At 58.1% G+C, this 15,043-nt stretch overlaps 2 protein-coding genes across 2 annotated transcripts in view; one reads left to right on the forward strand and one right to left on the reverse strand.

Annotated features, from left to right (window-relative positions):
* MPZ (myelin protein zero) overlaps positions 1 to 15,043 on the reverse strand; it is a 25,965-nt gene continuing 10,922 nt past the window's right edge. Inside the window, 6 exon segments of the mRNA XM_005244304.3 lie at positions 1 to 1,005; positions 1,156 to 1,216; positions 1,329 to 1,464; positions 1,546 to 1,759; positions 1,853 to 2,019; positions 2,574 to 2,692. Coding sequence (XP_005244361.3) covers positions 703 to 1,005; positions 1,156 to 1,216; positions 1,329 to 1,464; positions 1,546 to 1,759; positions 1,853 to 2,019; positions 2,574 to 2,640 — 948 coding nt within the window. The 5' untranslated portion in view covers positions 2,641 to 2,692 and the 3' untranslated portion in view covers positions 1 to 702.
* SDHC (succinate dehydrogenase complex subunit C) lies at positions 3,727 to 14,829 on the forward strand. Its single transcript, XM_013304782.3, has 6 exons — positions 3,727 to 3,875; positions 7,752 to 7,808; positions 8,623 to 8,724; positions 9,520 to 9,581; positions 11,758 to 11,921; positions 13,857 to 14,829. The coding sequence occupies exons 1-6, from the start codon at positions 3,856 to 3,858 to the stop codon at positions 13,959 to 13,961; spliced, it is 510 nt and encodes a 169-aa protein (XP_013160236.1). The 5' UTR covers positions 3,727 to 3,855; the 3' UTR covers positions 13,962 to 14,829.

Below are 15,043 nucleotides of genomic sequence, written 5' to 3' on the forward strand. Positions count from 1 at the left end.
TCCTGGAGATGTGAGTTTTATTAATGGCGCCATGGGGATGACGGGGACATGGACAGGGCGTAGAAAAACACATTGGGGAGCGGCGCCCGGCTCCAGGGTGATGGGCACCGGCAGGTCCTTCAGCCCAGACGAAGCCTCTCCTCCTCCACGAGGCTCCGGCCGATGCAGGGGGCTGGGGGTTACAGGGTGGGAGGGTTAATGCGGGATGGGAGCAGTATGGAGGGGACAGGGCGGGAGCCACCCCACGACATCATTTGGGCTCAGTCGCAGGGAGAGACGAGAAAACGGCCAGAAAAGGAACAACAACAGGGGCCGAGAAACCCTCCTGGAGACTGGTTTTGGGGGGGTGGTGTGTGATGGGGAGAGATGGGTGCAGCACGGTTCCACAGGGACCCTGCAGGTCCCTGGGGAGGGGGGACCGAGGCAGCCCAGGGGGGACAGAGCCAGAGTTCAGTTGTTGCATCTTCAAATAGAAAAATTACATCAGTGCCCAGGGCTGGGCAGGACAGCGGTTGCGCAGAGGAAGGTACCAACCAAGGGGCTTTGGGACAGGGTTGGGGGACGCCGGGGCATCCCCGAGGCCAGGGGACCCAGAGCGAGGACCACACCCTGCTCCTCGCTGGGTCCCATGCCATGGGGTGGCTGCTTCCCGGAGCTGGGGGGGCCATGTCCTGGCCCCCCTGCTCCGCTGGTGGCTGGGTGTCAGGTCCCCGAGTTTGGCTTGATGATGTGCATCAGGGCGCTCTTGAGGCTGCCCTTGCTGGGGGAGCGGACGGCAGGTGAGGGGCGGGTGGCCTCAGCGGCCTCCCCCCGCAGCTCCATCTCGATGGTCATGACGACTTTGGGGGGCCGGGTGGCCCCGGCGTCCGCTCCCGCGGTACCTTCCCTGCCCGCTAACCGCTATTTCTTATCCTTGCGGGAGTCCCCTGGGGCTCCCTTGGCTTTCTTCTCGCTCACTGCCTTGGTGCTGCGGCTGTGGTCCAGCATGGCGTAGAGCACGGGTGCCTGTGGGGAGGGGGCAGTGTCAGTGCTGCGGCACCCCCTGACTATGAGGGCTTTGCCCCACAGCCTCTCCTCCCACCCCAAAAGGTGGGAGAGGGAATTGCCCCCACCCCAGCCAGGCTGTTTTGCCCCCCCTAACCCCTTGGTGCTCACCTGCCGGCTGCGCTTGGATGCGTCCTTAGCTGATCGCTGCAGCTTCCCCTTCTCCATGGCACTGCAGTTGGGATGGAAAGGCAAACAGGCAGCTCAGAAAGACCAACCCCCCCAGCCCCACCCGACAGCCCCGTTTTTGGGTGGTTTTGTCCCAGTTGGGCGGTGGGGCTCACCTCAGCCGTCGCTGCAGGGCTGCCTGCCGCCGCAGCCAGCAGTAGCGGATCAAATAGACGAGGGCCACCACCACGACCACCAGCAGCAGAGCCCCACCAATGATGGAGCCCAGCACGATACCGTAGCGGGTGGGCACTGCGGGGACACCAGTGCCCTGTCAGCCCCCCTGGCCAGAGCTGGGAAATGGAGGTGAGGAGGGGACTGCCAGCACCATACCTTTCTCAAAGACGTAGAGTGTGACTTGGGAGGACTTGCCCACGATGTCAGGGGGGTTCTTGACGTCGCAGGTGAAGGTGCCATTGTCGGTGTAGTCCAGGTTGTGGATGACGATGGAGCCGTCCTTGCGGTGGGGGTTGCCCACCCACTCCATCCGCTCCTTGAAGCTGCCCACGTCATCGATGTAGGGCTGGCCCTTGGCATAGTGGAATATCTAGCGATGGGGACAGACACACGGACATCAGGGTCACAGTGGCTCTGGCCACGGCAGGGCAGCCCCCAGCCCCAAAGTGGAGTGGGTGCTTACGGAGATGCTGTCACGGGAGCCCTCAGCTTGGAAGTGCCATGTGATGGAGATGTCCTCGGAGATCCACTCACTGGACCAGAAGCTGCAGGAGAGGGTGACGTGGGAGCCAACGGTGCCGTGCACCTCCCGCTGCGTGTACACGTGGATGGATGATGTCGGGGATGGCCCTGCCAGGGGGCACAAACTCGTCAGCCCCACAGGGGACCCTGGCATGGGGACGGTGCGCATCACTGGGGCCACCGGCCAGTCTGTGCCCCCGTGCTGGCCCCATGCTCAGCCCCATGCTGTCACCAAAGGGCTTTTGGTAGCCCCAAAGAAAGCACAAGGGCTGGTGGGGGACAGTGGCTTTTTGTGCCCCCGCGGATGCCTTTGCAGGGAGCCTACACCCTGGTGTCCCCATGGCTGGCTCAAAGGCGACCGTGTCCTACTGCCTGGGGACACCAGCAGGGCTGGGTCCAGCACCCAGCACCTGTCACCTGTCCCCAAGGAGGTGGCTACTGCTGGGACTTGCCTTGCAGCCTGGCGACAGGGACCAGGGCATGCCAGCAGATACGGTCCCACAGTATTGCCACTGCCAGTCCCAAAAGCAGATGTGTGGGTGGCCACCAGTCCCATGGCCACCTCCCAGGGGTTTGGAGCCCCCTGGTACCCCCCCCCCAGCATCCAGGATGAGGACTTTCAGACCAGCAGTCCTGGTCCCCTGTCCCTGTCCCCAGCTTACCCAGTGCCCAGAGGAGCCCAGCAAGGAGGAGGAGGAGGCTGCCGCTGCCCCTGGCACCCTGTGACATGGTGGCTGCCTGTCACCAGCCGGCTCCGAGCCTCATGGAGGGCTGGCGGTGCACGGGGCCCGGCGGTGTGCTGAAGGGTGCCGGTGGGACGGGGGCTGAGGTTTAAGAGCAGGCAGCCCCAAACGATGCCGGCGGTGCTCCGGCCTTGGGCCAATGGGCGCCGGGCAGCCGGGGCGGTGGGGGGCCAGGGGGTGCTGGCTGCCCTGTGCTGAAAGGGGGCATTTAGTTTGGCCATGGGCGAGGAGGGGGAAGCATGTGGTGGGGGTGCTGGGCACACAGCGCCCTTTGTCCAGCCACATTCCCGCTCGAAGCGGAGGCGGCTCAGCAGGAATGTGGCTGGAGCCAGAGGGCACTGGCACATGGCTGCGGTGCACAGTTGGTCCCAGGGATGGACCCACCCGGCAGGGCTTGGGGGTCTCACGGTGACAGAGCTGCAGGCTGCCAGCATGTCCCCTCCGGTGCCAGCTGCCTGCACCCCCAGGCGCAGCCCCCGGCTCCGGTGCTGCAGGGGGGCGCTCCCCAGCCAGCACTGCCAGCTCCGGCCCAGCATGCTCCTAGCAGCCTCTGCTCCAGCTCCATTTTGGGGTGAAAACACAGCTTTGAGGGGCCAGTGATGGACCAAGGCCTATCCCTCCCTGTGGGGCGAAGAGCCAGGGACCACCAAAGTGCCACTTTTCACACCGTGGCCTCCTGGCTGTTTTACCACCAGCTGAGGAGCAGGTTGTGTTTTTTGGGGTAAAGCTCCGAAGTGGGGTTTTCCTCAGGCGGCTTTTGGTGCAGACAGCTTGCGCTGGGGAGGGGGGGACAGGGATGGGGCTGGGACCAGGGCCTGGGCCGGGGTTGGGGACTGGGATGGGGGCAGGGATGTGGATGTGGATGAGGATGGGGATGGGGCCAGGACATGCCCAGGAGCTGCGAGATTTCCCTGCTTTGATGTCGTGCAGCTGCGGGCAGAAGGTCCCGGTGGGCTGGGAAGCCCGTGCCCGTGCCCTTGCCCTAGCAGCGCTGGGGGGGGGGCAGGGGGGGACCGGCAGCTCTGGGGATAACGGGGAGCTGGGGTAACAGCTCTGCAGGGCAACGGGAACCCCCGGCGGGGTGGAACGGGCAGCGGGGGGTAACGGGCAGCCGCTGGGGGGAACCGGGACTAACGGGCACCCCCGGGCGACAGCGCCGGAAGTGCGTCACGGCCGCTTCCGGCGATCGGGGCGCTCCAAGATGGCGGCGCTGGCGTTGAGGTGACTTCCGGGGGGGGCCGAGCCGGGCGCCGTGGTGGGACTCGTGGCCCCCGGAGCGGCTGCGCGGCGCCGTGGGTGGACGGGTCGGCTGTCCCATCCCGGCGGGGCCGGGTGGCGCCGCTCGGCCGTGCCGCGGTGCTGGTGGCGGGGACAGCCCGGCAGGGAGGGGGCGTCACGGGGCCGGGGGCGTCACGGGGCCGGGGGCGCCCCGGAGCCGCGCACGGAGCCCCGGTTGGCCCAGGCTGGGACACGGGCTCCTGCCCCCGGCCAGGCCGTGGGGAAAGGCCCCCGGTGCGGGAACGGGCCGCGCCGCCCCACCCACGCCAGCCCCAGGGCCCGGTCCCTCCCGGTCCCGTCCCTGCGCTCGGGCGCAGCCGTTTCCCTGCGGCTCCGGAGCGCCGGTGCAGCGTGGCTTGTCCCTCGATGTGTTCGGGGCGGAGGACGGGGCCCACGACCCCGCGCTTGCCGCCCCCCGCCCTGCTGGCAGCCGGTGAGGCCTCTCCCTCGGCCGCAGCGAGCCCCCGGGGCGCGGGTGCTGAGGTGCGGGCCTGGGGCAGAGCAGGAGCCTGGACGCCCCCGGGCTGCGGCGGCGGTACCGAGGCCTGAGCGCTCGGTGGGCTGCGGGCCAGGCTGGCGGTTTGCTGGGCCAGGGAAAGGCAGCCCTGTGCCTTCCTGCACCCTGTGTGCAGCCTCTGCCCAGCCCTCGCTCCTGTGGCTTTGATGGCCTTGACTGGGTGGACAAAGCCCATGTTAGCACCCAGCCAGGGCTGGGGGGTGTCCCCTGCCTCACAGGGCAGCCCACCAGCTTTTAGGAGTGCTGCCTCACAGCAGCTCCCCTGCCTCACAGGAGTCCCACCAGCTGAGTAGGAGCTCAGTGGGCCCCTGCGGGAGTGTGCTCTGCTATGCCTGTGGTGCTGAGCAGCACGGGGGAAGGGTATTGTGTTTGCTTGGCCTGAAGGTGCCTCTTCCCATCTACCACCCCCACTGCAAAGTTTTGTGCTTTCTTGAGGCTGTGAGCATCCCCCTTCCCAGCCACTCTTTCTGACGTTGTCCTCTTTGATATCAGCCTGGAGATGGCATTTGGGATTTCATTCTCTTAAAATATTCTCTTTCTAGCAGCAGTTGGAGCTGTCACGCTTTTGTGGAAAGCTCTTTGTTGCGTGTGCGGGTTTGTTTAAAGGCAGGATCTGCCGGCAGCGGGAGAGGCGGGGGGCTCCCATACCAGGCGCCCTGCAGCTGCTGCTTGAAAAAGAAGAGAGAAGGCACTTGTTCTGGTTTGGAGCCTGCACCTGATAACTTCATCTCATGTCTGCATCTGCTTGTCAGATAAAAAAGCATATATAATCACTTCTCATTTGCTTTCTCCATGGCAAAATCTGAGTGATTTTTATAGACCTGTCTTGCAGGATAAATGTTAATGATGTCTATCGATGTGACACTGAGCTGATGCTGTCCCCCGCTACTCCCAAAATTCTCCTCTTGAGCTAAGGAGCTGTGTGGTTGGGTGTGTGCAGCCAGTACTGTTCCAGCGCTGGGTGTTTATGAATCTCTCTCGTTTGAGTTGCTGCTTTACACTTGTCCTTCTCCAGCCCTGTGCGAGCAGCTGGGCTCTGTGAAGTCCCCAAAAAGTAGTACTGTCTGGTGGCCCCCCTAGTCTTTGCATCCTCTTTGGGCGTGGGGCAGGGTGGGAGCTGGCTGGGATGCTGTGGGAAGCTCTCGGCTGGGGTCCAGAGGATCCTCTTTTAGGGCTAATTCTTTTTAAAAAAACATGTTTATCAGTGATCTGGAAGAAAATGCAAGTTAATGGAGGAAGAGCTGGGAAAGATGCAATAACTTAGGGAATGATAAATAATTAAGAGGACAGGTTCTTGGTACAGAGTGACCTTGATTGCTTAGCTGGAGGGCTGTGTTTTGTAAGCAGTAGGCGTTCCACTGAAGCAAGATGTAATGCTTTGCATCTTACAAAAAATATTAAAATTGAGCCAAGAAGATGGGGAGTTCTTGCTGGGGAGTTTAGCTTTGAAAAAATGCAAACACGTTGTGGATTTTATTCTTGTTTTGAATTGTGTGAGATTCAAAGCCAGCCTTCCCTCTTCCATTGCCTCAGTCCTGAGGAGAGGTATGGAGTGGCTTCTGTGCAGAGAGAGATTAAACAGATCGGGCCTTTTAACCTGGAAAAGAGGACTGAAGGGGGGCGTGAGTGAGGTGTATAAATCATTAATGGTCTGTGGGTAGAGATTTATTGTTCACCTCCTTTCCCCTGCCCAGGAACTGGGAGATGGTGGCCGGCCCATCTGGTCTGGGGGGCTTGGGACAAGCAGGGAGCAGGTTCTCTGTGTCTGACTAAGCTGTGAGAATTTGTGTGGAAAGCTGGCGGGGGTCTGGAGGTGGCAATGTGATTTCATGGTGGAAAAGGCCACTTGTTATGGACCGAAACCCTCTGGCTTGGGAAGTGCATGAGCTGTGCAGGGTGCTCCCCCTGCGCACTTTCCTGAGACTTTTCTTTGGGGATCCATTGTCAGATGCTTTTGGTTGTGATGGTGGGCTTGGTGGAGGTTTGGCTGGGCTCAGCCCCTGCTGTGTCCTCATGAAGCTCTCGTCCAGCTGTCAGGCTGTGCTTCAGAGAGGGTGCTGATAGACTCAAGACAGTTCAAAGAGGGTTTTCTAGTGGAAATGTTGCACTGCAGCATGGAGTGGATTCTGCATTGCCAAAAATTCATGCACCCAGCCGGGATGCCTTCCTAAAAACCTGCTGTGTTTCAAGTCTAGCCTTTGAACACAAGGGAGGAATTTGAAAGGAAACGTCCTAATGATCATTTACACAGGAACTTGGAGTGGTTAATAATAATGACTTTTGTTTTGCATTTACACCTGGCGAAGAGCTGACCTCCAGATGTTTTTCCTTCCACGTCCTTGAGACTGGCTGCAAGACAACTGAAGAGCAGCAGAGCTTCGTTTATCTACTGCTGTTAATGAAACAGCAGGAGATGCTGGTACAGATGCTTGTGCATTTGAGAAGATTAATTAGTGTTTGTCGCTGTGCTGCAGATGAGCATGTCAGACGTTATTGCACACCTTGTTCTCGTCGTCCTCCTGACGAAGGAAAGGCAGCGGTGCCTGTTATGCTTTGTCCTGGAGAGCAGCAGGCACTGCAGGTTCCAGCCCGCATCTGCAGACACTCGAGCTGCCCTGGGCTGGGGGCCTGTTCCTTCCCATCCTGGAGAGATGCCATTGAATGTCAGAGTTGCAGTTGCTACAATTGCTCTGCAGAGAGCGGCTCCCACTCCTTTGGGCACCACAAAATCCCTTTTCACCTCCTGCCCCAAGCCTCGGTGCAGCTGAAATGCTGCCTGCGCTGGACTGTGACAGAGACCTCCCATCTTGCCGGTGCTTGGAGCTTAACGAATGGCAGTGGTGAAATGCTGTGATGAGGCTGAGTGTTTGGAGGAAGGGGAGGCGATGTCTTCATCTCGAATGCACGGAGAGCAGTGGCCTGGACTAGCTCTTCCCTTGTAGCTCGGCAGATGTGCCTGGTGCCACCCGCCCTGATAATTGCTGTAGTGAGAGTGAAAAATGAACTGCCTCCGTGTAGCTGTGAGCTTAGAGTGCTGTTTATGTCTGACTTACAAAGTGTTATAGCTGAGCAGACTAATTACAGGGTGTCATAAAGAACGAACCCCTGGGCAGAATCTACAGACTCTAGTATAGTAGATCTCAGTGTAGGTGAGAGAAGATTTGTTGAGGAACAGCCCAGATTCTCTCATATAAAGATTGATTTTAAGATACGAAGTGGCGGATCCCCTGCCCAGCTGCATCTTGCTGGCATTTGCAGGTGTTTATTTGGCACTCACAAAGCCTTTCTGTCTTCTCTTGCAGATGTGTTGGTCAGCGGTGCCTGCTGGCTCGGCTTGGTCCCAGCCTTTCTGTGAGACAGTGAGTCCAGGATTTGATTGAGAGTAACAGGATTAAGTTCTTCCCCAAGGGATCCCATCTGAGGCTTTGGTGTGCTCCATCGGCTTAGTAATTCTAGTCAATCAGTGCCATGTGTTGGCTGGGCATCTACCACCTCACGCCACCGTGAAAGCACAGCCTATTTATGAGGGGGCTGGGGCTTGTGGATGAGGATGAATGGAGAGCCTGGCTGGCTGCTGAGGGGGGCCTGGGTCTCTCACGGGGGCAGCAGTACCCCTGTCACCCCTCTGTGCTGCTCTGCATGACAGCGTTGCACCTGAGGAGAGCTGGGAGCCACAGAAACTCTCTTGTTCCTGTGCCTCCTGCTGCTGGGCTTAAGGAGAAATAGTTATTTTCTGCTAAATTGGGCTGTAAGTGTAATTGCTGTGTAATCTTGGGATTGTTAAATTACAAGCTCTTTATTTGGTACAGTGTGCAATTACTGTGGCAGTAAAGAGCAGGTTGCATGTTATCAGTATTATATAACGTGTTATCTGATATCCTGATTTGGGTGGTGCTGGGGGTGGGGGATGGGGGGTGGCTCAGCTCTGCTGGCTGGGTGGATTCCAGTGCAGCAGCTTCCCATCCTGCATGTTGTTGTTATTCACTCGGGAGAGCTGGCAGCAATCCTCTCCTCACCTGGCTCCACGCACAGCTGGGGCCTTCTTTGTGCTGCTGTAGTCAAGGTCAGCCAGGAGCTCATGTCCTGCAGGATGGAAAGCTGCTGCCCGGTGGAGCAGGCAGTGGTAAACCACTGTCCATCTCCCTGCACCTCCTGTATCCTCTTCTTTTGCAGTGTAGTCCCGATGGGAACAACAGCCAAGGAGGAGATGGCCCGCTTCTGGGAAAAGAACACCAAGTCCAATCGTCCCTTGTCCCCTCACATCACCATTTACAAGTAAGAGCCTCTTGGCCTCCTCAGCTTCTCACTGGCACACTCTAGGCTCTGGCATGCAGCAGCTCCATACCTGGAGGCACCCTTAGGTGGGAGGGCTGTGGACGTCTCCACTGTCACTTCAGACAGAGGACGGGAAGACCCTCTGCATTGTGCTGTGATCTGTCTGAGCTGTGCGTGGGGAATCACAGTCTCCCCCACAGAGCTGGTGACACTCGCTGTTTTTGGACGGGGTGTTGCAGAGGGGTACAGTGTCCCTCAGAGCCATGCCTCGGGGTGCTTGGGCAGGGCAGCATTTTGTTGAAAGGCAGCTGCCTCCGCAGAGAGCAGTTGCGTAGAATGGCGTGTCCCACTGTGGAGCTGGCGGTCGCCAAGGGCAGACACAGGAGGCCAACTCTGGGCTCTGGTTCCCTCCTCAGAGAGCTGACTGCTTCTTTGGGGCCACCTCTGTCACTTTTCCAGGTTCTCTCATTTATGCCCAAACCCTGCTGTTATTCCTAAACTGCAGGAGCCTTACAGTCTTCTCCTGTTTCATCTCCCTTTAAGCTTTCTCAGCAGACGCCCTTCTCCTTCTCAAACCCGTGCCAGTGGCATTTGCCATTCCCAAGCTGCCTCTGCAAATTCCCCCATCTCTCCCCTTTTGCTCTGGCTGGATTCCTTGAATAACTCTGAGTGCAGAAATACCCGCCCAGCAGCACAGAGCTGTCTAGGAATAGACGGACTGTGCTTTGTCCTGCAGCCTCAGAGGTCTTCCTGGTGCTGTGCCCTGTTTTGCTGACAAGGTTGGTTGTTTTGCAGGTGGTCCCTGCCCATGGCGATGTCCATCACGCACCGGGGCACTGGCGTTGCGCTGAGCTTAGGTGCGTGCATCTCCCACCCGCTCGTGGCGACGGAGGGCGAGGGCTGCAGAAGGGAACACCCCTCTGATTCAGAGATGTGACTCCAGATGGTTTTCTCCCCTCTGTCCCCAGCTTCAGGAACAGGTTTTCTTCTGGGAAACCTGCGCTTTGTTCTCTGCCTTTCTCCATCCCCTAAATATCTCCCTGTCCCCATTTCTCTGTCCCTGAGTCCTCTTGGGGTGTTAGTGGCTCCAGTCCTGCAGAGGCAGCGATGCTCCCCTGTATGTAAAAGCCTTTGAAGCCTTTGCAGCACTTAGCTTGGCCTGGCTGCTTTCTTCTGGGCCTCCCCCAGTCTGGAAAAAGGCTGACCAGCTGCTCTAGTTCTCAGCCCTTCTCTTCCGTGGCGGTTTTTTGCTGGTTTATCCTTACAGGAGACACTGTGTGAGGGAAAGGCAGATGGGCAGGCAGAGCTGGGAGAATTTTGTTAGCACAGGTGGGGTTTTTCAGCTTCCTGGGAGTGGCTGCTGTGTTCCCTGAGATGCCAGTGGGGGAGAAGGCAGCACCAGCAGCAAAACTCCCCCCAGCTGTTTTGACCCTCCAGTTATGTTTGCATGGTTTGACTAAGTGATAGCACATCTAACTGTGAGAGGCCGTTTTATTTCCATTAATGCCCTCTCATGGCAGCAGGAAGGTGCTTCTCTGGTAGCTCCCTGTTGCATGGGGGGAGGCGGGTTGGTGTTTGCAGAAGATCAGAGTGTGAAGGGACTCAGAAAAGATGTGCAGAACTGAGGACTTATGCTCACTCGACAGAGTGAGAGGGAGCAGCGAGGGCTGCAGCCTGCCCTCAGCCAGGCCTCCCGTGAGGGCCTGGGAGTTGGGCTTCAAGAGAAGGGCACCCACGTTCCCTCCTGCTCCTATACAGTGCAGCCCTGGTGAGAGCTTGGCTTTGCTGCTCCCAGGCCAGCCACCTTACGCCCAGCTCTGCCTCATGAAGAGTGGCATGAATCCTCTGCAGGAGAGCAGCTGACAGCTGCCCACTCTGAGCGCAGCAAGGTGACTTTGCCTGCATGCACACTGTGAGCCCAGCTGGCTCCTGGGGTGGCTGTGTGCTTGCTCCGTGCCCAAATCCAGAGCATTGCGTGGCAGCTGTGCTGGCATCACCCCACTTTGGGATCTTATCACCAGGAGCTTGGGACGTGCCTGGCCCACGGGCTGCAGTCCCCATCCAGCTTGCTCTCAGGTGGGCCAAACTGGCAGGTTCACTGTTGCCTTTCCGCTCTGATGTACCACCTGCCGGCGGGGGAATCGTCCCCTTCTTAGGCTGATCGAGCAGGAAGGAACATCACTTTGTCATCCACAGCTCAGCAGCCAGAAGGAGGGAGAAGTGTTCAACTCCTCTCTGTCAAGGCCTTAATTTACAGGAGCCTCTGACTTCCTGTGCTTCTTGCAAGGCGAACACAAAGGCCATTGAGGAGATAAGTGGCTGAGTGAGGAAGCAGCTGGTTGACTTGTGCTGCCAGCACTGGCCCCAGCCAAGGCGCTCAAGCTAGCGTGCTGCAGTGTAATCAGGCGCTATTGAGCGGAGGGTGAATCGCGACTTGGCTGACTGCTGGCTGCAATTGTTCCCATTCTTTTGGCACCATCTGGATATACCCTCTTGGCGTAGAAATGGGGAGGAGAAGCTGCTACAGCTCCTGCAGTTAGCACAGCCACACATGTCAGACTGCCTCTTTGCTGGTTCCCTCGCTGGTCCCCACTGAAGCAGCCTGGCTAGATTGCTGCCCATGTTGGTGGCTGGCAGCAGAAGGCTTTCTGTCCCGAGATGGGATTTTTGCTGAAGAGCTGCCACCTTATGTTTTCCAAACTTAATTGTCCTTTAACCTCAAATTTGGGCTGGTTTGGCTGTAATTGCATGAGCTCACACCAGTTTGGGTGTTGTATGAGTAATGCAGGACCCAGGTTCAAGGCGTTGTTGCCCCAGTTTGAGCCCTCAGCACCCCCCGCAGGGTATGTTTTCACAGTGCTGCCAGATGGGCAAACCCTTCTCCCTCCTCCTTCCTCTACAGGCCTTCGTGAGCTGATGGTGATTCAGGCCATGTCACCAAACCAGAGACACAAAGGTGGCCTGGGGCTCTGCAGGCAGTGAGGGGTTGGAAACGCTTATGCTGGCTTGACGTGCAGGCTTTGTCTTTCTCAGGAGTCTCCCTCTTTGGTCTGGCTGCCCTCCTGCTCCCAGAACAATTTCCCCACTACCTGGCCATGGTGAAGTCGCTCAGCCTGGGGCCTGCTCTGATCTACTCTGCTAAGTTCGCTCTGACTTTTCCCTTCTCCTACCACACCTGGAATGGAATCCGACACCTTGTGAGTAGCTTCCACGGGGGCCAGGGGTGTAAGGGAAGGGAAGCATCTGCTGGCTGCGGGAGCGCTGGCTGCAGTGTCCAGGAAGGTGTCCTTGGAAATGGGAATTACTCACCTCAAGTGCTTCAGAACCTCGGCGCTATTTTTGGGTACATTTAAATTGCAAAGAGCATTGCTATGCTGGTACTTCACAGGCTGGCACAGCTGGGTGAAGCATCCCCCCATGTCTCCTTGGCTGTGGGAGATGGACGAGAAGCAGCAAGAGCAGTGTTACAGCCAGGGGACACGTCCACGGAGCTGCGGGCTCAAGCCTTGCAGAGGTGCCATCCATTGCTCATTATCTCACCCTTGTCACACAGCCATTGTGCTGTGATCTTCCAAGAGCTTTAATGATCACAGAAGATGTGTGGCAGAGGATTGGAGACAGTGTTGCCTGCGCAGAAACTAACCTGTGACATTTGCCCTGGGCTGAAGTGAGGAACAAGCAGCTCCATTCAGCTGAGCTTCCTGTGTTTGATGAAGGAGGGGGAGCCGGAATGCTGAGAGTTTCTTGCTGGGAACAGGACAAAACGTGCTGCTTTTTGTAGTTGATTGTGGTTTCTGTAGCTCCAGATAGGTTAGGTTCTACGGGAGCAAATTGCAAAGGCAGCTGGCCCAGAGCATGACATGATCCTTCTGCTCTGGGCGGGGGGAGCATCACATGCGGAGCCATGCTGCAGATGTGAGCTCACGCTGCAGGCAGTGATGGCTCCCAGTGTTTCCAGTGTGGAAACACGGGGCTTGAGCACTGTTGGATGTTTTATCTCATACCCGAGAGCAGCCATTCTGAGGTGCCTGTGTCCGAGTGCCAGGAGGCTGAGCCGTTGGGGTGAACAACAGCCATGTGCTGCGAGAGGAGCCCCCTCTGTGGGTCCTCGGGGCAGATGGTGGCCAGCCAGCAGTGCTGCCAGTGCTCGTTATCTGCTTGTTAAGCACCTGCCCTCAGATGAGATCTTGGAGCATGGGGCTTGTAGCTGGCTGAGCCCTGCTCGCTCACGGAGATGCTGTTGGGCGAAGGGAGCAGCCATAAGCGGCTGCTGGTTCAGAGCGTCGTGAGTTGAATGCGTGCTGAAGTCTCTGACTGCACGTATATAACAGGATGCCAATTAAACTGTCTGAGCAGGAAACCTGCGGCGTTGGCCCTCAGCTGCACGCGGCAGCACAACCTGTTGATGACAGAAGGGCAGTCAGCAGGGAGCAAGTTTGTTTTAGTGCCTCTGCCCCAGGTGCTTCATGCGTAGAGCCCTGGGGGCTTGTTGGCAGGCTGGGAGGAGGTGTGCATCCCCCAGGCTGCCCTCAGCCACCCCACTTTCACTTGGCCAGTCAGGTGGGAGGTCCAAACCCGCCTACGATACCTGGGAACCAAGGACACCCAGCTCCAGAGTGCTGTTCCAGCATCCCTCCCTGCCATCCGGGCTCAGTCTGGGCTCCACGGCTCACAGTGTACCCAGGCCCATATGCAGAGGTGTGGGGGGCTGAGGCTCATCCCCACCCGCTCGGATGTTAGCACTGCCTTAGATCTGCAGCTCGCGCCGTGCTTTATAACCTATTTCTGTCAGCAGGAGAGAAGCAAGAGGAGAGCAGCTGCCACTTTTGAAGTGAACATGGTGTGCTGTGGCTGCTGGGGATTAAGGAGAGCTCATGGGTGGCTTTCCTGATAGATGCTGGGGTTTGGTAGCGAGAAAGCTTCATCTGGCACAGTGCACACATGCCTGCACCCAGGGAGACCCATGCCCGCCTGTTGACTTGCAGCAACGGATGCTTGTAGTTCCCTTCAGTCTGTACCTGGTGATCTAATGGCTGGTTTTAGGGTAGTCTCGCATGCGTCTGACACATCCCCATCAGGGACCGTCCCAGCCCTCTTGAAATTAACCCTGCTGTGTCTCTTCTCTCCTGCAGGCATGGGACATGGGGAAGGGGTTCAAGATCCCCCAGGTCAACCAGTCTGGGGTGCTGGTCCTGATCTTGACCCTGCTCTCCTCTGCGGGCCTTGCGGCGATGTGAAGGTACCTCCCCGTTGATGGCCTCCCTGTTTTTTGGAAGATTTGCTCCATCCTGGCCCACCTCAAGATGTGTGTGGAGAGGGAGGCGGGAGGACAGGTTCTCTAGTAACTACAAATCTTTGGGGAAGGTGGTGCTTCCCCTCCTCACAAATCTCATGGATGATCAAGAGCTGCTTTACATTAGCCCGGGTGATGTGCTAACCTCTGAGTGGTGGGGGGACAGGCTGGGCTGTCTCCTGCCATGCCAACATGCCCCAGCAGCCACAGAAGGCCAGGCACAAATTAACAGCCGATCCTGGCATGTTCAGTTGCTCGCAGAGAGCTGCCTGGCTTCTTCCAGGCAAACTCCAGGGCATTTCTTTTCTCTGCTCTGTCCCCAGGCTTGAGACAATGCTGAATCTGTGTCCCTGCAGGTCCGAGTGGGCTTGGGGATGGCTGGTTGTGTATGTGTAGGCCCAGCGCAGGACAAGCATCTCCATTGAGGCAGCCTGTGCCAGGGCAGGGAGAGCAGGCGGTGCTGCCAACGCTGGCACCCATGAGGGGAATGGGTGATTGGTGCCCTCCAAGTGCCACACTGGCCGCAGGACTCTGCACTTTCTGAGCCCAGCAGTAAGCAACCAGCTGGGGTGGGGTGCTCAGACCTGCAGAGGTTCAGTCTCTACTCGTTATCCTTGAAGATGATGACAGTCAGCTTTGGGGCCCTGGAGCCCCTGCCAGTGAAAAACATCCGATTTTCCCGTTAGGCAGTTGCTCTGTCCCTGGGGCAATGGGAGGGACGTGGTTTTCTAGTCGCATGTTGCCACCAGCTCATTGCAGCACTTGTCACTTGTCCACCTTTGCAATAAAGCAGCCTTCATCCTTCACACTGAGCCACTGAGTTTGGCGTCTGTGCTCAATGCATCACCGAGGCGAGGTCGGCCAGGAAGGGGTGTTTTGCTCTGAGATCCAGGGAGCTGCCACTTCCCAGAGTATCCCAGCAATGGAAAACCAAACTGTTTCCAGCCTTTAGAGGCAGGTGTAGTGCCTGACCTTTGGAGCTAGCAGGTATGGGGTTGACTTCTCTGAAATGCTGCCAGCCTGGCA

Source organism: Falco peregrinus, chromosome 19 (assembly GCF_023634155.1).
Source record: "Falco peregrinus isolate bFalPer1 chromosome 19, bFalPer1.pri, whole genome shotgun sequence".
Lineage (NCBI taxonomy): Eukaryota > Metazoa > Chordata > Aves > Falconiformes > Falconidae > Falco > Falco peregrinus.

Excerpts from the sequence above, each read along its gene's own strand:
- SDHC (XM_013304782.3), top strand. The coding sequence starts at position 3,856 with ATGGCGGCGCTGGCGTTGAG. Across the intron at positions 3,876-7,751 it reads ATGGCGGCGCTGGCGTTGAG|ATGTGTTGGTCAGCGGTGCC; the intron begins GTGACTTCCGGG and ends CTTCTCTTGCAG. Across the intron at positions 9,582-11,757 it reads TGGCGTTGCGCTGAGCTTAG|GAGTCTCCCTCTTTGGTCTG; the intron begins GTGCGTGCATCT and ends TGTCTTTCTCAG.